General features: G+C 45.8%; 1 protein-coding gene and 1 pseudogene across 1 annotated transcript; both read left to right on the top strand.

The window, feature by feature from the left end:
- Positions 1-5,907: 5,907 nt before the first annotated feature.
- Ccl22 (C-C motif chemokine ligand 22) lies at positions 5,908-11,905 on the top strand. Its single transcript, XM_028770445.1, has 3 exons — positions 5,908-6,009; positions 7,129-7,252; positions 10,315-11,905. Exons 1-3 carry the CDS (start codon positions 5,937-5,939, stop codon positions 10,394-10,396), a joined length of 279 nt encoding a protein of 92 aa, XP_028626278.1. The 5' UTR covers positions 5,908-5,936; the 3' UTR covers positions 10,397-11,905.
- Positions 11,906-18,128: 6,223 nt separating this feature from the next.
- Positions 18,129-19,008, top strand: LOC114623724 (annotated as a pseudogene).
- The last annotated feature ends 5,452 nt before the right edge of the window (positions 19,009-24,460 follow it).

Genomic DNA, 24,460 nt, shown 5'->3' with positions numbered 1-24,460 from the left:
GTTCTTATAAATTTGCCTAATGGATGAAACATTCCACTGTGCAGTTCAACTTTTTAATCACAAATTCTTGTTCCTTCTGCTCCACAAAAAGGCTCATCTTAAAGTCTGTCCATGCTGTTAACTCACGCTGTTATCTCTTTTGTAAATGTATAAGCTACTGGAAACCCACTCAGATCTACCTCTCACGGACCAAATAGATCCACCCAGATAACATCTTGTCAAGACCAGGGGCTTACTACATCTAGACAGCTCCAGAGAAGCAACCTACAGATGCTCCAAACTCCTCTCAGACACACACGCTTCTACTGGACCTGGTTCTTCTGACCTATCCTCAGATAGCTCCACAGACCCTGGACATCAAGGAAACAGCCAACTCTAAGACTGGACAAACATCCGTATTCTTCTAGGTTTCCTAGAGACTCGTCGCCCCAATGTCAGCATGAAGCAGCCAGATATCGCGACGACCCTCTCCCTGCTCTACCATCGTCTCTTTCTAATTTCTCCTTTTTAAGTTAAACCAAAATGAGGAAATGTTAGTATTCTGTCTAAGCTCCACCCCTCAGTTACCTGGCAACAGCCAGGTAGGCCTGACCCACTACAAAAAGGGGCTGCTTGCCCCCTTCTCGCTCCTGCTACCCTCTTAACTCCACTCCCCATGCCCTGAATAACCCTTATTCTATACTATACCATCGTGTGGCTGGTCCCTCAGGGGGAAGGGATGCCTTGGCATGGGCCTGCTGAGGTACCCCCTTCCCCCATACCTCACCATACCTCCATAGAACATACCTTTCCTCACTTTATCTCTTTATTAACACATCGTTAACTACTGCAGGACACTGACCACGTGCTTGTGTATTTACACCCGGCAGAGAACCATAAAACTACGAGAGACAGCGGGGCCCAGGGCTGCAGCCAAGGTTCATTGTGGGTGAAAAAAAAAGCAAGGTGCATGTTGACTGAATGATTCCCTTTCTTTCCCTCCACTCCTTCCCTCTCTCCCCCTTCCTCCTTCATTCCTTCCTTCCTTTTTCCCTGTCTTCTTTGCTTCCTCTTTCCTTCCCTCCTTTCTTCCCTCTTACCCCTGCTTCCTTCTTCTTCTCCTTTTATATTTTTGGTTGTGAGCCTACCCTTTAACGGTTGAGCCATTGTTCCAGCCCTTCTTCTTTTGGAGAGAGAGAAAGAGAGAGAGAGAGAGAGAGAGAGAGAGAGAGAGAGAGAGAGAGAGGAGAGAGAGAGAACATGTGCCTGTGGAGGTTATTATCCATGTCAGGTCACTTCCTCAATCATTTCTTATCTTATTTTTTAAAAGGTCATTTAAAAATTTTAAATGATGTGTATAGGTATGTGTCTCTGTGTGGGTACATACATATGCGTGCAGTGCCCAAAAAGGCCAGAAGAGGGCACCTGCTCTCCTGGATGTGGAGTTATAGGTGGCTGTGAGCCACCTGATGTGAATGTCAGAATCTGAACTCGGATCCTCTGCAAGAAAGTATGTACTTTTGACGGGTGAGCAGGCACATCTTTAGCCGTCACCTTATTTCCTGAGACCAAATAAACCTGGAGTTTCTGGATTTCACTAAACTGCACCAGCCCAGCCAGCAAGTCCCCAGTAAGTCTCCTGTCTCACTTCCCCAGCCATTGGAGCTGGCTTTTTATTCCCCAGCCATTGGAGGAAATTGGGGACTTGAACTTGGGTCCTCACGTTTGTGCAGCAAGCACCTTACTACTGTATCATCTCCCCAGCTTCCTCTTTGTAGTCTTGCTATGATGCCCAGACTGATTCTTAACTCCCAAGCGTCAAGAAATCCTACTGCCTCAGCCTCCTAAGTACCTAGGGTGACAAGTACATGCCACCAGGTTCTGCTTTATGGTTCTGATGTTGCTGTTACTGTTTGTTTTAGACAGGATATCCCTGGCTGTCCTGGAACTCACTGTGTAGACCAGGCTGGCCTCTAACTCACAGAGATCCACCTGTCTCTACCTTTCCGATGCTGGGATCAAAGGCGTGAGCCAACACACCCCACTTCTGCTTTATGGTTTTATTAAATAAAAGTTAATTTGGAGCTGGGAATGGTGGCACAAGGCTGGAGGATAAATGCAAGTGTCAGGTCAGCCTAGTTACATAGTGACTTCTAGGCCATCTGGGGCTACAGAGTGAGACCCTTTCTCTAAAACAGACAGACATCAATTTAAACAAAAGAAAAGGGAAGTTGGGACAAGAGGATTGCCCAAGCTATTCTTTACCTTGCAAGGTACCAAGTGAGACAATATGGGCACCAAGGAGAGATGAGTGGTCCCTTCATCATTAGACCCCACCCCCACCCCCCACAACCATTCTAGTGTCCTGGGACTTCACCACCCACAGTCCCAAGAATTCCCCTCCCTTCCCTTGAAAGCTTATCTCCATGTTCTGTGCCCTGACTGGGCATCAGGGCTGCTTTACCTCATATCTGCCTCTCTTCCTGTCAGGGAGGCCAAGAGCCCTGAAAGCGCAGAGGCTACCAGACTGCAGGTGTGCCCAGGGCAAGGAGGATGGGGCCAGAACTAGGCCTACAGGCTGGGCTGGGATGAGAACCGTGGGGCCTGCCAAGTCCCTGGGGACCCAGGTGTTCTCCAGGGGAGACCCCCAGACCTACCCATGGAGGGCCCTGGGCCCTAAGGGGCCCTGTAAGAAAGCCCCAAGCGTTACTTGCTTACAATGTTCTAATGATAGGACTTTAACAGGCAAACATAATTCTAGGGTCAGTGATATGGCTCAGAGGGTAGAGGTGCTCAGAGCCAAGCTTGATGAGCAGAGATTAATTCCCAAAACCTACATGTTTTCTCTTTCCAAATAAATAAATAAATGCAAAATTATTTTAAAGAAATATTTCTTGGCTAAGGCAGGAGGATCACTTTGAGTTCAGAAATTTGAGATCAGCCTGGATAACATAATTTGACTCTAACACACACCACACACACACACACACCTTTTTTTTCTTTTTTTCTTTTTCTGGGGGTACAGGCCATGTTGATACACATCTGTAATTCCAGCACTCATGAGGCAGGAGAATAGCTACAAGCTAGAGGCTAGCCTGGCTTTACAGCAAGACCCTGTCTCAAAACCAAGACATAAAACAACTCTTTGTTTTTGTTTTGTGGCTTAGTTTTCAGACAGAGTCTTATTAAGTACCCCAGGCTATCTGCAAAGTCTTCATCCTCCTGACTCAGCATCCTGAGTGCTGGGACTATGGGGTGGACCACCGAGCCCAATGAGATACATGTTCAGTGGTCAAGCATGTTGTTAGATTTGTGCAGCAGCCGCACATGACCAAGTCCCACCTTTGGTGGCAACTTCAACTTGCCATTTTGGCTTTGTCTCCCCTCTGAACACGTATCTGCACATTTATAGATGCATCTCACACACATACACACACATATCTTAACATATGCACCTATGTCTATAAATATACATACACTGTACTCTGTATATATTACTCCGTGTACACAGGTGTGCAATTGATGCTATAGACAAAGGTGTCATATAGCCATATTATATCTAACACCATATATTTTCTCCCCAACTCTAAAATCATGATTCTCACTCCTGAATACCTCTGTGTGCCTCTTTTAGGGACAAGAACATCTATCTCTAACACACACTGGGGTCTTCAATGCACAAAACAAATCTAACACACAACAGAGTCTAATACTGGTCTGTATTCAAATTTCTCTGATTATTTCTAGAATAATCTTTTTTTTTGCTTTTATTATTTTTTTGAGGCAGGATCTAAATCTAGCCCATGATAACCTAATATAGCCCAGGCTGGCCTCAAACTCAGGACAATCCCAGATGTTGAGATTACAAGTGTGTCACTGCCTGGTTTTGGAAGGTCCTTGATAGGAGTCAGTATTGGTATTTGGCTTCTACCTTGAGACAGCGTTTCTTGTTCATCACACCGTGAGCCAGACTAAAGGCTTCCAGGGATCCTCCTGTCTCCATTCCTCATCTTATCACGGAGGTTGACATTATAGTCACACGTCTGACCTTTTTGGGTCTGGGAGACCAAAACTCCCTTACACTTTGTCCACTGGACCAGCTTCACAAGCATAGCTTGGTGTTTGTGAGATTGGGTTGTGGGCTTCTCTCAAGCTCACAGGGATCCTCCTGCCTCAGCCTTCTGAGTGCTAGAATTACAGGTATATGTAAACATGACCAGCCATCTAACTTCTGAAATGTCTCTGGTGGTTGACAAATCACTTTTGTGAGGTAACTTGTTTTCTTCCAGTTTTTGCTGCTGGTTTGTTAAAGACTAGATCTCACTATAGTGCCCAGAGGGTTTTGAACCCATGGGTCTAAGCAACCCTTTTCTCCATCCTCCGAAGTAGCTGGGAATACAGGTGTGAGCCACCAAATCCAGCACCTGTATTTTTTTTTCTAACTAGAAATTAGTACTGAAAACTTAGTTTGAGTTGGAAAGGCCACATGTTAGGTATGTAATAAACAACAATACATATTTAGTATTTCAAACCATTTTTAACTAGAGTGTGTTCAGCAGTATTAGACATATTTAAATGTTTGGGCAACTATGGCTGTCATCCATTTCCCGAATGTTCTATTTTGCTTACTGTTATCTGTCAAGACTTTTCCTGAGGAAACACAACATATCTATTCACCCCAGATGGAAAGGCCATAGACGAACTAAAGTATGGCTACCACTAAGGTCCAACTTGGTGAACCATGTGTTTTACTGGGGTTACTTACAGGAATATGGGTGAGGGAGTTACCAAACACGACTCTAAGACAGCTACATCACCAAAGCCCACCCCAGCATGGGTGGCATCTCACAAGGCTAGGAACCTGGAGCACGCAGCCAGCTAGCAGGCAGCTCAACAGGCTGAATACTCAGAAAGATAAGGGATCAGCTCCCTGTGCTTATGAGAGGATCTTAGAGAAAGTCCAGGTTACTTGGAGAGTGTGAATTCCTGAGTAGGTGGGCTTACCAAAGAAGTGACATTTCAAACAGTCTTCGTGTATGAGTAGGAGTTTCTGTAGTAAAGAACCAGAAAGTGGAAATACAGTCAGGGTCAGATCTCTTTGAGGAACCATAAAGTAGTGTGGTGTGGTCCCTCTGACTGTGGGGAGTAGTTTTGGAGAAGAGGCCTAGTCAGGAGTCTGGGTTCCGTCCTCAGGTGAATGGGAGCACCAGCATGGGTTTAAACTAGGAAAGGGCCACATGGAGCTTTGAGTTTGCACACTCACTCCTGCTTGCAGCATTGGGAAGCGAATACACTGGCAGATGGGGGTTGCGGGTTATATCAGTGGGTAAAGTCAGTGGGATGGCAAGGAGGGGAAGATGAAGTGGGTAAGGAAAGGCTGAAAAGGCGCAGGCTCTGTGAAAGTGCAGGAGCAGCCTGCCCTGAACCGGGTGAGGCTGTCTACTGAAAAAATCCAACAAAAGTCAGGTTATGGGGCCAAGAGCCTGACCCAGAGGGCTCTGGGCTTCCGCCCTTGGACAGAGACTCTGATGCCCGGCTTTGAGGTATTAAGAAAGCCTCAAATCTAGGCATGGTTTGGCCTTGTCTGTTGTCCATGTGCCAGTGGCCACCGAGGTGGGCAGTGGAGCTTTGCCTAGCTTCTCCATCCCTACCAAGGTCCTCTTCAAGACCCCTACCAACATGGCTGAGGTCATAGAACAAACATCCTCTGCAGAGCACCGCTAAGGGGACTTTACAAGTCTCTGGAGACTCACAGTTTGGAAGAGTGGCAGTCCCCTCTGAGTAGTTCCCCGCCTTTGGATCCTCCCGTGGGGGGAAGTGGGACTTCTTCTTTCAGGACATGAATGTCAGGCTTGGTAGTGACTAAGAGGTGCCTGAGCTAGTGGGTGGGGAGAGTGCTTAAGTATCAGACCTTCCTGTCCCCTGGTCATTAGACACCTGACTAGGATACATACATCATGGCCAGCCTGCGGGTCCCACTCCTGGTGGCTCTCGTCCTTCTTGCTGTGGCGATTCAGACCTCTGATGCAGGTGAGGCTGGGGAGTAGGAGGGTGAACACCAGAGAATCTGAAAAGAGTCCCAGAGTGAGTCTGCCATTGGCCCCTATGGCTTTGGGCTAGCTCTGGCACTTGCCTGGGACAGTTCTATTACTTCTCAGAGCCCAGGTATAGACATTTATAAACTGGGTTACCAGAAAGGCTTGGCTTTTGGGATATGCCAATTGGTTTAGGGGTTGTGCTATACAAGACCTGGGGATCCTTCTGCCTAGATATAGGGTACCTGGGAGTGGATGCAGAGCCTGCACGGTACCAGGCTTGAGTCTACCAGGGAAGGTAAAGCCTCTCTTAAAAGCTGCCCCACAATACCCAAGGTTTGCTCTGGAGCCTGTGGTGGATACAGGGTCCAGACCTCTCTTTCCCATTGCAGTATCAACACATCCACTTTGGGCTGGACAGAAGAGGGGTCACAGTGGGGGTTTGGGCAGCTACAACCAACCAGGTGTTGCTCATAGTATCAAATATCTGGAGAGCCTTCATTTAGTAAAGCTCTGTGGAACTGGTATTCTTCCATGGGCCTTGGAGATGACAGATGACTAGGGTCAGTCAGGGACAGAGCGGGACTTGAACCAGGTCTGTGTTGTGACTGTCACCTGTCTGAGCCTTGATTCTGACTCTGCTACGGTCTCACCGTGACCTTGGATGCTTGCCTTCCCCTCTCTGATGTAGCCTCACCAAGGCACTGAAAAGAGGAAGGTATATCTCTAATTCTGTATTGCATACATGGGGGTAGGTGGGTCTGCCACAGGGCTAAGCATTCCATAAACTCCTGGAACGCTGGTGCTATTGTCCACAGACTGACCCAGGGTGAGCACGAGGCTCTTTCTGGCTCAGAGGTGCAGGACCCATTTAGAAGCCTGCTGATGTTTAGTCTTTCTGAATCTACTTCCTGGAGCTGACTGTCCCAGAGTGTAGACACTGGTCCCTTAGTGGCATCTCAGAGACTCCCCAGGCTGAGATGCATGAGGCCTAGAAGATATCTATCGGTGTGGGAGAGAATCTTTTCCCTATAGGTCAGCCTGTGATCAGGGCTAAGGCAGAAGCTGTCCTCTCTGTGCTCCGGCTAATGTCCCCTGGGTACCCCTCCTCCAGGTCCCTATGGTGCCAATGTGGAAGACAGTATCTGCTGCCAGGACTACATTCGTCACCCTCTGCCACTACGCTTAGTGAAGGAATTCTTCTGGACCTCAAAATCCTGCCGCAAGCCTGGCGTTGTGTGAGTAGGGGGTAGGGGCTTGAGAGCCTTGGAGGATGGGTCTGACAGGTGTGGCTCAAGGGTAGGCAGGATGTACCAAACTCCAATTCAAGAAGGCTTGGCTGGATGGGATGGCTCAGCCAGGCTTGGGTTTTCTGAATCCCAGAATGATGATATTATTCCATAGATATTGTTGAACATCTGTGACATGACAGAGCTGAGGATGACGGCTGAATAAATAGGTACTACCCCAGCATGGCATGGACATGTGGGCAGTACATAGCCACAGGCTATTGGTGATAAGAAGCAGTGTAGTTGTTGGGGTACAAACAACATGCCTAGAGCCACTCCCTGCCAAGACATTCTGGGTCCTCCCAATGCCCTGGAATTCTTCGAGGTAGCCATTTTAATCAGAGACATACTATTAAGAGCTGACACCCATGTGCCCAGGCTATTCTGAGTACTACCCATGTGACTCATTCAATCTTTAAAGCAGTTCTACAAAGAGGTTATCCCCATTTCATAAGTGAGACCCAGGCTCAGCCAAGGCAAGAGGACCCAGGCTTAGCAAAGGGAAGGGGATTTTGGCCTAGCAAAAGGAAGGGGATCTAGGCCTAGCAAAGGGAAGGGGATCCAGGCTTAGTAAAGGGAAGGGGACCCAGATTCAGGAGAGGGAAAAGGACTCAGGCTTAGCAGAGGGATCACAGCATAGGCTCAGTAAAGGGCAAGGAAAGCAGGCTCAGTAAGGAAAAGCTTGGAGCAAGGTCTCCCAGGCTTCAGCAGGAGCACCTGTACGCCTGGGCAGAGCCTTCACTTGTGATTCTTCCATTTTTGCCCAGCTTCTTCCTCCCAGCCGGAAGACTCCTCTTTCTGTGGTAGTCCTAACCCCTTAGAGGCTGCTGCTAGCCACATCACCTTTTGGATGGTTCTTGGATTTGAGGTCAAGATGCTACCTCTTGAGCGCTATAATCCTCTCTCTCTCTCTTCCCATAGTTTACTTCATCTCTTAGAAGTGTCTCTGAAGGGCAGAGCTGGAATCTTCCTAAGGTTCTGGTCCCTTCAGCTCTGAGGCTCTTTCCTATCACGTCAGTAGAGCCATAAGTCTTTGTTTCTCAAATGCAGAAACATCATGTGCTAAGCACAAGGCACATAACCCTTTAAGTAGAAGCAGCCCTGTGCAGCAATTGTAGTCTCCCCGGTTTCCTTGCACATCGAGAAGGTGGCATGAGCTTAAGGGTCTCTTCAACATCACAGGGCAGCTGCTACAAGTGGAAGTCACAGAGTTCACGGCCTGTTCCACAGATGTTCAGTGAAGGACTCTAGTGATCAATTGACTCTAGAAAGAATATGAGTTGACAGATGGAAAGACAGATGCACAGGGAGGAACCAACCTTGTGTAAACTGCCCAAGAAGCCAAACTCAGGCTGGGCATAGTGGCCCACACGTTTAATCCCAGCCCTCAGGAGGCAGAGGCAGGTGGCTCTCCATGAGTTCAAGGCCAACCTGGTCTACATAGTGAGTTCCAGGATAGCCAGGTCTGCATGGTGATACCTTGTCCCTAAGAACAAAACAAAACAAAACAAAACAAAACAAAACAAAACAAAACAAAAAAGACAGGCTCGGTGTTGCTATTGTCCTCAGGCTCTGCTCACTAGTGGTCAGTGACGCAAGGACAGGTCAGGTATGTGGGGAGGCAGCAGCTCACAGCTGTATGGCTGAACTTTTAGGAAACACCAAAGGAATAGGAACAGAGACCCCATCACCAGCCAGACTGTACCTACCTTGCTAACTACAGCTTCAATGCCTGGAGCTGGCCTGGTACTTGCTTCAGGCGTCCCTTGGGCCACACTTGTTAGGTATCTTAGTTTCTTTTCCAATTGCTGTGATAAATGACTGAATTCTGACAAGAATGACTTAGGAGAGAAAGGGTGTGTTTCAGCACACAGTTCAAGGTACAGGGAATCAAGGCAGATAAGTCGAGACACCAGGAACTTAAAGCCACTCGTCACATGTCCTCGATGCTCAGGAAACAGAGGGATGGGCGCTTGTTCTCTCCGTTTTATACTGTCCAGGATCTACTGCCCAGGGAACAGCCCCACCACAATTGAGATGGGTCTTCTCACATCACTTAAAATAAGATAGTCTGTCTCCACAGGCATGCTCAGAGGATCCGAGATACTGTCAATCGGCAGTTAACACTCCCATCATGGGCAAGCCTATTGCTCCACCAGCTGCTCTGGGGCTTTCTAAGAGGCCTGGAAGGGACGCTGTTCAAAGTCACAGTCCAGCCCCCACCCCAGACATATTTTACTCGTTCTTCTATTCAGCCAATTTTCTTTGCATCTGTGGGTAGAATGGATGGATGTACAGGAATAGGGAACACAGGGGCATGGGACACACATAGTTGTTGCAAAAATTAAAGAAGCCATTATAAAGGAGGATGGGAAGCTGTTCAGTCAGTAAAATGTTTGCTGAGTAAGCATGAGGACCCAAGTTCGGACCCTTAGCTCTCATGAAAAAAAAAAAAAAAAGCCAGATGTGGCAACATGTCCCTATACTCTCCCGTCCTGGAGAAACAAAGATAGGAAGATCTCTCAGCCAGTCTAGCTGAATTGGAGAGCTTCAAGCTTAAGAAACTGTTTTTAAAAATAAGATGAATAGCAAATGAGGGAGACACTCTGTGTTGACCTCTGATCTCTAAGTGCATGTGCACATACATCTCTCTCTCTCTCTCTCTCTCTCTCTCTCTCTCTCTCTCTCTCTCTCTCTCACACACACACACACACACACACACACACACACACACACATATATATAGCACCTACTCGGTACTGTAGCCCTTAGTAGCATCTGCCTTCTTGAGCAGGTCAGTATGTATCCAGATGGCTTCATCAAAATATCATGCAGCTGGAGAGGGCAGTCAGCTCCATTTTACAGATGTAGAAACCAGGGCCTAGAGAAGTTAGCTGACTTGCCAACAAGGAGCAAAACTAGAATACAATCGAGATAGGCAGACTGTAAGGTCCATACTTTCAGCAACAACCCTGCTAGTGCTACAACTTTCTGCCTTACATCTCTTCCAGCTTGATAACCATCAAGAACCGAGATATCTGTGCCGACCCCAGGCAGCTCTGGGTGAAGAAGCTACTCCATAAGCTGGCCTAGTGAGGAGAACCTGATGACCATCGCTCTGGTGTCTCCAGGGAGGCTCAGCAAGCCCTATCCTTCTGCCATTCCAGCAAGAGCCTTGCCAACAATGCCACCTTTGCTCACCTCCATCCCCTGGGCTGTCACTCTGTGAGGCCTCTGGTCCCTCTACCTCCCCTCTATCCCTGCCAGCTCATCCTCTTCCCATATAGCAGCTGGGAAGCGCCTTCTGGCCAGCCTTACCAGATACCTACACCCCACTGCTTTAGATGAGATCAGGGTCCTTGTTTTGGTGCCCTGATCCTATGATGCTTTCCCGGTCCCCAGCCCTGACTCCTTTTCTCTTTTACATGTAGGGAAGTCCCATATGTTTCAAATATGTGCTACCCAGTTCCACTTCCTGGGAGGTTGCTGATACCCAGCATGTTATTCATGCTGCAGACATTCATCCACCGAAACCCCCCAAGCTCCCATCAGTCCCAGTGGGCACCCACCAAGTCCCATACTTCAGTCTTCCTTGGCCTCCACCTACTTTCAGTAGAATTCTAGGAGTTTCAGGCTGGCCCACTGGGCCCTTAGGGTTAGGCCAAGGTCCCCAGCAGAGCGCCTTCTGTTTCTTGGTCTCCAGCGTGAGGCAGGGAGCACAGGAGCAGGCTCAGAATCATATTTCTGAAAGGAGCTGCAGACTCCATCAGTAAAAGGAATCTTTCCCCCATCCCTGAATATAAGGCAATTTCCTGTCAACACAGAGACTTGGGTTGTTAGAAAAGGGTTATGTAGTCAACTGTGAAACCCTAAATTTACCAAGAATCAACTTCCATCCCTCTTCAACCATATGTTAGGTCTTTTACTTTCTCTGCCCCACTCGACCGCTTACTCCTTGCCTGTGTAGCTGATAGTCAAAAGTCATGCTATAGCGTCAATGACTGCCATAGCTTGGTATTTATAAGCTATAGTTATATTTATATAGAAGAGAGGATAAATATATGGGAGGCCAAACAGACAAACTGGAGAGTTTTAGGACCTGGGGACAGGGAGAGCCATACAAAGTGATACCTCAGAAAGCAGCTGGTTGTGGGAACTGCAGACAGGGGCATAGTTAAGTTAAAGAACTTAGTTGAAATTATTCTTGAATGGCTGAGGCCAAGACAAGAATTTAGAACTCATTCTTGCTTCCCTGGGGACAACAGCGTCTCAGGGGAGGGAATAAACCTTCTCGATCCTCTGGAGAGAAGGTGGCCTGGCTTAGACGAGAGACTGGATTATGTGAGCCTGAGGGTATAGCTTTTCCTCTCTGAGCCTCAGCTGACAGACAATGAGACCACAAAGGGCTTGATCCAAACCACAGGGGTTGACAGTGCCAGCCACAGCTGTCTCCAGGGCTCATGTCCTTCCAGAAGGGGCATCTGAACAAACAGGGCCACCATTAGTGCTGCCCACCGCCCATGCATGTCCTAAGGTTCCTTTCCTCTCCTACTTCTGGGAAAATAAATGCTCACCAATAGAACCTGATTTGGTTTCTTGCCATCTGTGTCACTGTGAAATAGAATGGGGTATCACGGCCTGTGCCACTTACTGGGAAAGGACTGCGAGTTAAATCTAAAGTGACTTGTATAGGGTCACCTCATGAACGGGCACAAGGCTTGGGAGGCAGCTGCACAAATACCAACAGAAAAGCTAGGCATTCGTCCCGGAGCTCCACCCGCCTGGCTTGTCCACACACAAGATCACTGCTCACCCCAGGTCCAGAGCTGAACATAGACAGAATGCTCACTCAGTTGAAGAGTTCTTTTCTCATATGAACACATCCTGATCCGTGGACAGCCTCCAAGGTGGACATCCAGGGACCTGTGGCCTTCCTCCGCCCAGACCTGCCCTCCTCCAGGGTCTGAACCCCTCCATGGAAAAGAAGGGAGTTTTGTGGGATGGTGGAAAACGGGGTGCACCTCTTGTGCAGTGTGTCATTGGTAGCTTTCCTTAGCCGCTGAGGGAGATTTTATAGTCTCTTTTTCATATCCTTAACTCCAAAGCCAGAACCTTGTGGCTGAAACTACCAAGTTCTGCTGCTTGCTGGGGATGGAACTTGACCTCCTCGTTCAAATTATTTTTACTAACTTTCTCTGTTTTTGAATGTTTCCTTCACTGCCTAAGCTGGCTGTCCTGGCACTCATTCTGTAGACCAGGATGGCCACAAACTCAGAGATCCACCTGCCTCGGCCTCCAGAGCTCTTGGCATTCCATTTAGCATTAAGCTTTTTTTTTTTTTTAAATCTGTTTATCTCCTTGAACACAGGACTTAGCTCCATTTCCCTTCCTGATGCCCCTTTCTCCTCACATTGTACATTTTGTATTTTTCCTTGCTCAGTTTACTCCTCTTCATGGTAGATCTGCATAAGAGTGACCACTGGTGACCACAGGACACAGTCAATACTAGGCTGTTTTGAGATTTCCCCTGCCAGTGCAGTTAACCCAAAACTCTTCCATTTAGCTTCAGTCAGATTTTTCTGGACAAAGGCAAAAGGCAGCCACATTCTTACTCAAAATGTCACAGGAACAGTCTCTAGGCCACATCCAAATATTCTTCCTCTCTGAAATCTTCTGAGCCAGGCCCTCACAGTTCAAATCACATTCAGTACCTCTGATTTCCTATGCTCCTACTAGGATGGTCCATTAAGCCCCATGTAAAGCAACTGCTTTCCTAATCCAAAGTCTCAAAGTCCATATCCCTCCAAATAAAAGCATGGTCAGGCCTATCACAGCAATACTCCAGTCCCTGGTACCAACTTCTGTCTTAGGTAGCATTTCTATTGCTGTGAAGAGACACCATGACCATGACAACTCTCATAAATGAAAACATTTCATTGGAGCTGGCTTACAGTTCAGAGGTTTAGTCTGTTGTTGTCATAGTGGGAAGCATGGTGGCACACTGACAGACATGGTGCTGGAGAGGTACCTGAAAGTTCTACATCTGGATCCACAGGCAGCAAAAAGAGAGAGTGACACTGGGCCTAGCTTGAGCACTTGAAACCTCAAAGCCCACCTCCAGTGACACATTTCCTCCAACAAGGCCACATGACCAATAAAATAACGTCCCTCCCTGTGACCCTGTGGGGGCCATTTTCATTCAAACTACAACACACACACATTTTGCACTGCCCAGGAAACAAAGAAGGACTCTTCCAGCTCAATGTCTTTGTGTTTTCTTGAGTGTAAGATCCAACCACAGGCATCCTGAAGGGCTCTAGTAGACATGGGAAACATTTATTTTATGTGCGTACACTGTTGTTGTCTTCAGACACACCAGAAGAGAGCATCAGATCCCCATTACAGATGATTGTGAGCCACCATATGGTTGCTAGGAGTAGAACTCAGGACCTCTGGAAGGGCAACCAGTGCTCCTAACCGCTGAGCCATCTCTCCAGCCCTAGATTACATTCCTAAAGCTATCCACCAAGTTCTATTCCCCTGTTTGACCAATCCCTTCTCCCGAGGCTGACCATCAAGGTTTGGCTATCAAAGTACTGAAGTCCAACAATCAAAAGCCCTTTTTGGCTGCCCTAATTGAGGTGTCTGATTAAAATTAAACACCTCATCCTGACATTGGGGTTCCCCTTTCTTTTTATAAACTTCCATTTGCCTTCAGGCCATCTCTGTTTCTTCTCTTTCCAGAGGTAGTTCTTTGTCCCTCCAAGGCAAACATTCCTTCCCCCTCCCTCTTGCTCTTCCCCCCTTCTCCCTCCTCCTCCTCCTGTCTTTGTCTCTTGTTCTCTGTTCTTTGTCCCCCTGGGGCAAATAAATCTCCTTTGTGCTGCAAACTTGAGAACCTGGTCTAGCAGTGTCCTGTACAGACTTGGTCTGCCTCTTAAGATTCCCTCCCGAAGCCTACTGCTACCATGTGGATTTCAGTACAGATTACAAACAATGGTAATACTAACATATCTAAAACGTTTATCTCTTTTTATGAACTTGAAAATTCTTATAGGCATCAAAAATCAACTTGAATCCACCTCTCATGGGTCAAAAGGTCTCCTGCCAATCAACAGCCTGTTCCCCCTACCTGTCTATTCTGAAGGGTAGGGTCTCTCCCCACATTCGCTGGTCTCAGGACTCCCCTCCCCCAACTATTAGGACCATCAACCTAAAAGTTTCAGATGTACAACCATGATAAAAAATTTCCCCTCAACTCCTTGACTTTACCTCTGTCTCCCATCTGTCTGTCCCAGCAGATTTCAAATCAACTACAAACTGTTCCAGCAACTGGTCAGTTGCAGTCCTTTCCTCAGAATCTGCATCACGGTCTAGCCTCACAGACTACCTCAGATGGTCCCACAGAGCTTGGACAACAAGTAAAGCAGCCTGCTCTTCCTGACCTTAACCAACTTTCCAGCTCCCTTGGGTCCCTAAGAACAATACCCCAGTGTCTGCAGGAAACAGGCAGAGAAAACAGTGCCCACTTACCCAACACCTAATGGCCCAATAATAAAACAAAAAGGTTGGACTGAAGGGCTCTGTAGATCAAAGCATAGCAAGCATGGCTCTGGTAAGTCCCATTCCCATTCCCTTCCCATTCCCTCCTTCTTGCTAGACTAATTACATCCCTAAAGCCACTCACCGAGGTTACTCTATTTGGCTAATCTCTCCTCCTGGGGCTGACCTCCAGACCACCCACAGCAGCCTGAAGAGTTATTTTTAGAGACCTCTACTCCAATGAAACCAGATCTTATCCTCTGGCTCAGAAAAGAATTTTCAGACAAGCCAGTGTGGAGCAGATTTGGAAGTTTATTCAAAGACATTTAATAGATTTAGAAGCAGGGGTTAACAAAGAGGAGCTCAGAGGGAAAGATAAAGCCAAGCACATGGGTCTGGGGTTCTCAAAGATAGCCCTCCCCCCCAACCCACCCTCACCCCGGACATACACACCCCACTCGCCACATTGTTTTTTTAAAGTATCTACCAGCCTGATGAATTTTGAGGCTTTATTTTCAAAGGGTTGCTAAGGAACCCAGATGGGATCCCGGGATGGTTCCCGAGGATCTGGACCACTATTAATAAGTCTCCATCACTCTGAACAAAGTTTGAGGTTTCCATAGACCATCTGGAAGTGGAACAGACCTTTCCCCAGGTCATAGACACTCAGGTCTTATCTTGTTCGCTGCTGTGTTTACACACAATGTCTGTCAGGAAGAAACAGTGTTTCTATGTTGACTCTACGCAACAGTGTTGTTAATGTTCCAGCAAGAGGCTTCTCTAGACTCTAGGCTGAGGGTCCTTTCCCTTCCTGTTTTCATCCATAATCTCCCCTGCCTTGTCTCAAGGACTTAAAGAGAACTATCGCCACAGAAGACACTCAAGTGGCCAAGAAAACGTAGAAAAATATGCTTGACACCACCACCCATTGGGGAAATGTGAATAAAACCCACAGAAAATACAACAAGAGACCTAAATGGTAACAAATGTTGGCAAGAATGTAGAGATATGTCAACTCCTGGGCACAGGCGTTTGGAGTACAGACTGCTGCAGCTGCTGTTTAAAACACTGGCTGCTTTTCCAAAGTCAAATGATGGAGTCATGCAACCCCACAGTTTAGCCTGTGGGTATACATGCCAAAGAGATAGCTATACATTCATGTTCGTTGAAATACTCTTTGCAACTGTCAAAAGATGGACATAACCTCAACATCCACCAGCAGGAGTATAGGAAGCAGATGCAGCACAGCCAAGGTAGAATACTACTCAGTATTTATAATGTATTTATTTTTATTTTATATGCATTGGTGTTTTGCCTGTATGTATGTCTATGTGAAGGTGTCAAGAGTTACAGACAACCATGTGTGTGCTGGGAATTGAACCTAGGTCCTCTAGAATAGCAGTTAGAGCTCATAATCACTGAGCCATCTCTCTAACCCCCTTTTGTGTGTTTGGTTTGATGTTTTGTTTTCAAGGCAAATGGTTTCCTTACATATACCTGACTGTTCTGGAACTTTTTCTGTAAATTGGCCTCACACTCAGAGATCTACCTGAATTGCCTCGGGAGTGTGGAAGCAGTGAATACGCCACCACTGGCCAGCTATTATTGAATACTTAAAGAGGAGAATTCTGACTAGTGCTATCATGTGCATGAACTTTCAGGACATTATTCTAAGGGAAATAAAATTATCCAGTCATGAAGGATAAACATTGTATTTTTCTTTTGTTGTTGCTCATCCTCTTCTCCCCCCCCCCACACCCTTCCTGGAGTGGTGACTGACCAATGTTTCATTCTTCCAAGGCATATGCTTACCACAGATCTAGAATGTCAAAGAGTCATAAAAAATCTCAAGATGTAAGATTGTGGCAGAAATTAATGAAATAAACATAAGGAATCAATGAAGCAAAGAGCTGATTCTTTAAAAAGAAAAGATTGGCAAACCCTCAGCCAATTAATCAGAAGAAAGGTGGGGAAGACACAAATCCACAAAATCCGAGGTGGAAAAGGAGACATCACCATAGAGGAGAGTCAGAAAACAATAAAGATGTGTTTTAAGATTTATACTAATAGAAACTAGAAGGTCTAACAGAAGTATATAGCTTTTTAGATGGCTATGACCCTACCAATGATACCAAAGATCTATAACAAGCAACAAGGTTGCAGTAATATTTTTTAAAAATCTCCCAAATGAAAAAAGGCCAGGGTCAGATGAATTCAGTAAAAAATTCTACCAGGTCTTCAAAAAGAAGAACAAATAACAATATCAAATTATTCCATAACACTGGAAAAGAAGAGGGCCAGTAAAATAACTCACAAGATGAAGATCCTTCTTGTGTTAGCCAACAACCAGACTTTGATTCCTAGAGTCTACATAAAGGTAGAAAAAGAGGACTGAAAAATTGTCCTCTGGACTTTATGTGCACTCACACCCCACAATAAATTTTGAAAAATAGGAAAGGAACACTCCAGATTCTTTTTAGGAAGCCAGTGTTATTTGGATACCAAAACCAGATAAATACACAACAAACAGAAAATTATCGGCAAATCTCACAAGTGGAGATAGATTAAAAAACAAAACAAAAAAAACTCAATAAAATACACATCAAATTCAACATCGCATCAAAAAAGATCATTTACTCCAATCAAAGTGGCTTCATTTCAGACATGCAAGGGTGGTTCAACACAGAGAAATCAATAAATATAATTCATCACATAAATGGAGTCAAAGGTGGGCATCATATGGTCATCTCAACAGAGGTGGAAAATGACCTTGACAAAATCCAACATCCCTTCACAATAAAAGCCCTGAAGAGACTAGGGAGAGAAAGAACATATTTTAAAGTGATAAAGCTTATATATGACTATCATGATAAATACGTGAAGAGGAAGAGGAGGAAGAAGAGGAGGAGGAGCAGCAATAGAACACTGGCTAAGACAAGGTGTTTCTGGAGGATGGCAATACTGGGCCAAGGTGCTGAGGTTAGTGGGGTCAGGATCAAAACAGCCTCCATGTGGACTGACCTGCCTTGTGGACTCCTGCCTGCAGTCTGAGGATGCTAAGACCAATCCTGCTTGTTTTAGCATGGTCGCCTGACAGGCTGGCTGAGGCTGACATAGACTCACACGTCTGGGATACCAGACCAGAAACACTTCCGGATGATGACCATGGATTCTGCAGAATGCCAAAAGCACTGAGACTTAAAGATGACTGGGTGTGGCCAACCACCAGAGGAGGCTGAGCAACTAAAGAACCAGATCAGAGCTGTTCAAAACTCATTCACAGATGCGACTCTTACAGATCAGAAACAAGAATGGTACAGTGGGAAGAATCCAGATGTGAACACTGAGAGGACATCAGGCCAAGATTTATGCCAGGCACTGAGACACAGACTCCAGACTCTATGGCAATTCTTCTCGGAATGGAAAACTCATCACCTGGGACAGCTATACCACAAACAAGGCTCATGCCATTCCCCCTGTGCCCTTCCTGGGTCATGACCTATGCAGACACTCTTTCTGGGAATTATGTAGCCTGTGGTGGCCTGGATAACATCTGTTCCAAACTCCCTAAGAGAATGAGTGTGAGAGTCATAAGCTGACAGAACATGCAAATTATCTGTCATGTTGCTGGTTCCTGGAAAACAATCAGATAGTCACCAGCTCTAGAGATACTGTATATGTTCTGTGGGACATCAAGAAGACAGGCCAACAGACAACCACACTAACTGGACACGCTGGGCATGCCATGAGCCTGTCCTCCTGACACCAGACTGTTTGTCTCTGGTGCTTGCAATGGTTCAGCCAAGCCCTGGGATGTCTGAGAAGGGATGTGCAGGCAGACCTTTCATGAGTCTCACATCAATGCCATCTGTTTCTTTCCCAGTGGCAATGCCTTTGCCACTGGCTCAGATGATGCTACAAGCAGACTGTTCAATCTCCATGCAGATCAGGAGCTCATGACCTACTTCCATGACATCATCTGTGGGATCACATCTGTATTCTTCTCCAAGTGTGGCCATTACCTCCTTCTTGCTGGATACAACAATGATTTCACCTACAACGTCTGGGATGCTGACAGAGCAGGACGCTATAACCACATCCGTTGCTTGGGAGTGGTTGTAGCAACAGGGTCCTGGAACAGCTTTCTCAACATCTGGAACTAAGGCTATTGGTGGATGCCATGGTGACTAGAGGACCATTCTAATCTTGAAGAGTTATACAGCAATAACTTACTCTACTCAACTCAGATACTCATGCTCCCTGTCAGAACTTCAAAAGGGCAAGATATTTTTTTTTCCTTCACTTAATACTAATGCTAAGAACACAATTTCCATTAAAAGAAGGATCTCTGTGCTGTAAACTAAAACAAATTGTGCATTTCTTCTGGGCCACCGTCTTTGGTTTCTTATTTGGATGAATTTTAAAAGAAAATATTACAGTAAAATGTTAACCAGAAGGTAACCCAGCGTGTGCTAACGAGGCAGACACACCTCATGACTAGTTCGTTTACATTTTAGTCCCAGATCCTGTTTTGTGACACCCGTGAAAAACTAGTTGAAGACTTTGCTGACCTGTAATAGTTTTTTTTTTTTTTTTTTTAAAACTTTATTTATTTATTTATTATAAGTACACTGTAGCTGTCTTCAGACACCCCACAAGAGGGCATCAGATCTCATTGCAGATGGTTGTGAGCCACCATGTGGTTGCTGGGATTTGAACTCATGACGTCTGGAAGAGCAGTCAGTGCTCTTAACCACTGAGCCATCTCACCAGCCCACCTGTAATAGTTTTAAATATCAAATCATTTGCGGCAGGATTTTGGTAGCATTTGCATTTTCTTCTTAAATGTCCTCCTTTATGTTCAGCAGTTAAGAGAACCAGAGCCCGCAATCTGCAGAAGCACAGAGGGTAAGTATGGAGAAAAAGACTAGGAAAAAACTCAGATCTCATTTGGAAAGGCAAATAGAATAGATAATTGTGGATGGATTGGGAGGTGCTGGTATGGGAGGGTCAAGTAGAGACATGGAAGGAGTGAAAGACTAGAAAAAAAAAACAGATAGATCTCATCAGGAAAGGCAAATAGAATAGATAATTATGGGTGGATGGGGCTGGAATGGGAGGATCAGGTAGAGACATGGAGGGACAACAGAGATGAGGGAGTGTATCGGTATCCAGTTAATCAATTCAAATCAATCCGGGTGGCAGCCGAGTTCCTTGCTATCCGCCCCAGTGTTCTGGGTTCCCAAATGAAATATACATACAGATAGCCTTTATATTTTCATATGTCTAAAATAGCTCAATGACTGGGCCACTTCTTAAACTCTACGTGGCTAATCTACCTCCCTCTGATCTTCCAGAGTTGTTGCTTACTACAAATCTATACTTTATCTTTGTTGTCCTAGACCCAGTTGGGGGCCCTCTTGGGGCTGCTCTTCCCCGGGCTCCTACATTGCAGCTATGTTCTCTGTCCCACATCTTCTCAGGCATGCCATCTCCTCTCTTCCAGCTTCACCCAGCATCACGGATCTCCTCTTCCTCTCCTTCCTCAGCCCCTTGCCCAGAAATCCTAAAAGTCCTGCCTCCTGCCTCTGTCTGCCCTGCCCAGCCATTGGCTGCTGGTGACTTTATTTACCAATCAAAATCAACTGGGGGCAGGGTTTCCTCAGTGTCTTACGTGTGCATGTGTAGATTCTTGTGTAATTTTGGGGCCCCAAATTAACAATACAAACAGCGTTAGACCTAACCCACAGCAGGAGGGAATACAGGGAGGGATGACTAAAATTAAGGGGCATTTGAGGGGTAGTATGGAAACCTAATACAATAGAGACTTGCATATATATATATATATATATATATATATATATATCCTAAATGAAATTGCCAAAAATGGAGGAAACAGAGTCTGTTACCAGACCTTTTTTTTTTTTCACCAAAGGAAGCATCTAATACCAGGATTGCGTTACATCTAATTGAATTGTTGTCCAAAGGGTTCCCATGGGAATCCCCAAATAACCTAGGCTGTTGCCAAGACTCCACAAGCCAACAGCAAGGCCCTGTTGCTGAAGACATCTACACAACCCAGTGAACACAGAGAATTCAAACTGGTACCTCCATAGAACCTTCACACCTATGGTCCAGGTTCTTGGTACAGGAAGGTACTCAGCACTCTGTCAGAAGAGAAACATAAACACCAAGCCAGCAACAAACCCTTTATCTGTAATGGTATCCTGACCGTATGATATGCTAGGGCAATAGTGACAAAAAGCTCATGAGAGTAACCGACCAATAACTGATTTGACTTAAGTCCACTCCATGAGATGGAACCCATACCCAACACTGCTTCGGGGAATAAGAGCCAGAGACAAGATAGCCCAGAGACCGACAGTAAGACGAAATACTATTGGTCCAAAAAGGAGGAAAAATGTAGGGATAAAAATCAATGCTTTGTTAGGCCATCATCAGAGAAGCTCCCTCCTTGAGTGGATCTAACAAATACAGAGACCCATAGCCAGACATTACCCAGAGAGTAAGAGACCTTGGAACACTTAGCCTTAGCTGGGATGTCTCTATCAGATCCCTCCCACCAAAGCTCAGGGAACCTAAGGAAGAAGAAGCAGAAAGAGTATAAGAGACAGAGGGGATGGAGGACAGACACCAAGAAAGCAAGACCCTCACCAACATAAGCAAAGCTCCTGTGAACTCACAGAGCCTGAAGCAGCAGGCACAGGGCCTGCATGAGGCTATACGGGGTCCTCTGCATGGACATTATGGCTTCCAGTTTAGTATTTTTAAATTAATTAATTAATTAATTAATTAATTTTATTTATATGAGCACAGTGTTACCATCTTCAGACACACCAGAAGAGGGCACTGGATCCTATTGCAGATGGTTGTGAGCTACCATGTGGCTGCTGGGGATTGAACTCAGGACCTCTGGAAGAGCAGCCCATGTTCTTAACCACTGAGCCATCTCTCCAGCCCCAGTTTAGTATTTTTATGGTACTTCTGTGTGTACAAACAAGTGGATCTCTGATTCTTGTTCCTTCTCTTGGACTCTTTTCCTTCTGTTGGCTTGTCCTGTCCAAATTTGATTTTTAGTTTTTGTTTTCTTATTGTATTGTGTTATGTTTTAATATTATCTCTTAGAAGTTTGTTCTTTTCTGATGAGAGACAGAAAGGAAGGGCTAGCAGGGAAGGTGAGAAAAAACTGGGAAAAGTAGAGGGAGTAGCAACTGTGATCTAGATATATTATGTAAAAAAAAAAAAAAGAATCTATTTCCTATCTTGTTGTTGTTGTTGTTGTTGTTGTTGTTTGAGACAGGGTTTTTCTGTGTAGCCCTGGCTGTCCTGGAACTCACTCTGTAGACCAGGCTAGCCTCGAACTCTCGAACTCAAAAATCTGCCTGCCTCTGCCTCCCAAGTGCTGAGATTAAAGGAGTGCACCACCACTGCCTGGCTAAGAATCTATTTCCAGTAAAAGGGAGAAAAACAAACAAAAACAGGGCAAACTGAGAAAGCCAGAGAGAGAAACAGTAAGCAGCATCCCTCCATGGCCTCTACATCAGTTCCTGCCTCCAGGGTCCTGCCCTGTTTGAGTTCTTGTCCTAACTTCTTTCAGAGATAGACTGCAGATGTGAAAGTGTAAGCCAGATAAACTCTTTCCTCTATGCCTATCCCCCAAAAAGAGAGAACCAACACTCAGGCAGCCTCTGACCTGTCAGTGCACAGTCTTGTTCCTGTTTTTGTTTTTTGCCTCTGTCACTTCCTGGAAGCCTGCCTCCGGAGAACAGCCTTCCACAGCCACGGAAGACCATCTCAACACCGTGCAGATCTTTGTGGTTTTCATCTTGAGCCATGTTCAGTGGCAGCGGTTGGACAGCAGCGTTCTGTGGGTCCTCCCCTTCGCCTGTCTCCCACACCCCTCATAGAAGCAGTAGTGTCTACACCATTCTGCTTTCTGTAGCAGAGAGTATCCTGTACAAGTCTGCACTGTGACTGTGCAGTAGATCTGGCCCTGGCAGGCAAAGAGAATACAACGAAGCCCCTTCTCTTTTCACCAAATGTGTGCAGAGCTCTCTGTACCTGTACCCTTTCTACCTTTGCACTTAATCTTAAAGTCAGCATACTGCAAGGAGGCTGGATGCAAGACAGACACTGTATTATATTGTACCGTTATTTAAGATGTAATAAAGTAGTTTGATATGAAAAAAAAGGTCCATTTCTCAGGACGATGGTGGGACTTGGTAGCATTTAGTCACCCATTTACTGGGAGGCAGTCAGACGTGGGTTGAGACTACTATAAACACAACTTCTAAGAGTTTGCCTGTGGTCTTCTGAGCAAAGGAAGGATTTTTTTTTCTTTCCAAATTACAGGCTTTGGATGGGCACCTAGTAGTCTAAAATATGCTTTCGATTTCTGTGTGAGTCAGGGCCTTGCTATGCATCCAAGGCTGGTCTCGAACTCCCCATCCTCCTGTCTCTGCTTCCTAAGTGCTAGATTATGGTGTTAGCTTCCACATACCACACTCCATTTCCTGTAGTCTTTTATTTAGAATCTGTAGACACTGGCTGTTTTGTTCTGAGTGTTTCTAAGCTGAGACTCTGTGTCCCGTATGTCCGTGTTCACTAAAACCAGGAACTTGAACACTATGCTGTTGGTGCTTCTCAAAACTTGATACGGCTTCAAGGGAGGGCATTCAGTGGGTTTGTCTCCCTGGATCTCTCCCCAGATCTCCATGTCAATAAAGAGTTAGGGAAAGTACTTCATACAAATGTTGATGAAAAAAAAATCATTAAGACTTAATCTATATGGTGCTGGGGACCATATAGATAAAACAAACAACCATGTAAGGCCATGGTCTGTGGACTGAAAGCAGTTTTAAGTAAGTGCACAGCACACCTGATATTGCAGATTCAATTTATATATTTGAGTTACCTGTGGTTGCTGGCTAGGTATGGGCTTATGGGTAGGATATGTAGTTTCATTTCCCTAGATCTTAGGCTTTCTCAGCTCCAGGTGCCACATAAAATGTAAAGGAAAACACCCCCCTTCCTATGCAAGCACACACAGAGAAGGGAAACACCACATTGCTCAGGGATTTTTAAATCTGGCTATTTGTTCTGTTTACCAGGGGAGCTGTTAAACACAGCCCATGCCTAAGACCCTAGAGATACTGGTTTTGGAGACTCTCGAGGAACTCTAATGTCTTGTTAAAGTTTTTTGTCAGGGGACTACTCCATCTCCTCTATCTGCTAAACCAGTTTCTCTCTGATTCCTGGCTCACTAGTTTCCCTGCTAATTTAATAGGCTCTAAGAGGACCACCATGAATAGCACCCCTTTCCTCAGTATCCCCCATACTTACTCTCTGCATACAATATATCTCTGCATACTGCCCTTCTGCTTTTGATGGCTAACATACGTGTTGTGAGAACTTCCCTTCCACATCCCTAAAACTGCACGACAGTTTTACCAACCAACCCATCTTCATGCTTACTGTGTCAACAACATTCAACATGCAAAAAGATACAGTGACGACATCAGCAGCAACAACAAGACCAAGCACTGTCTGTTGTTTGGGGTAATGTTGTGTGGTCCTGGGGTTTGGCTCAGTTGG

The sequence above is a fragment of the Grammomys surdaster genome, unplaced genomic scaffold (genome assembly GCF_004785775.1).
Source record: "Grammomys surdaster isolate TR1022 unplaced genomic scaffold, NIH_TR_1.0 201, whole genome shotgun sequence".
Taxonomy (NCBI): Eukaryota; Metazoa; Chordata; class Mammalia; order Rodentia; family Muridae; genus Grammomys; species Grammomys surdaster.
Note: the sequence above shows the minus strand (reverse complement) of the source record. Positions and strands in the feature narration are given on the sequence as shown.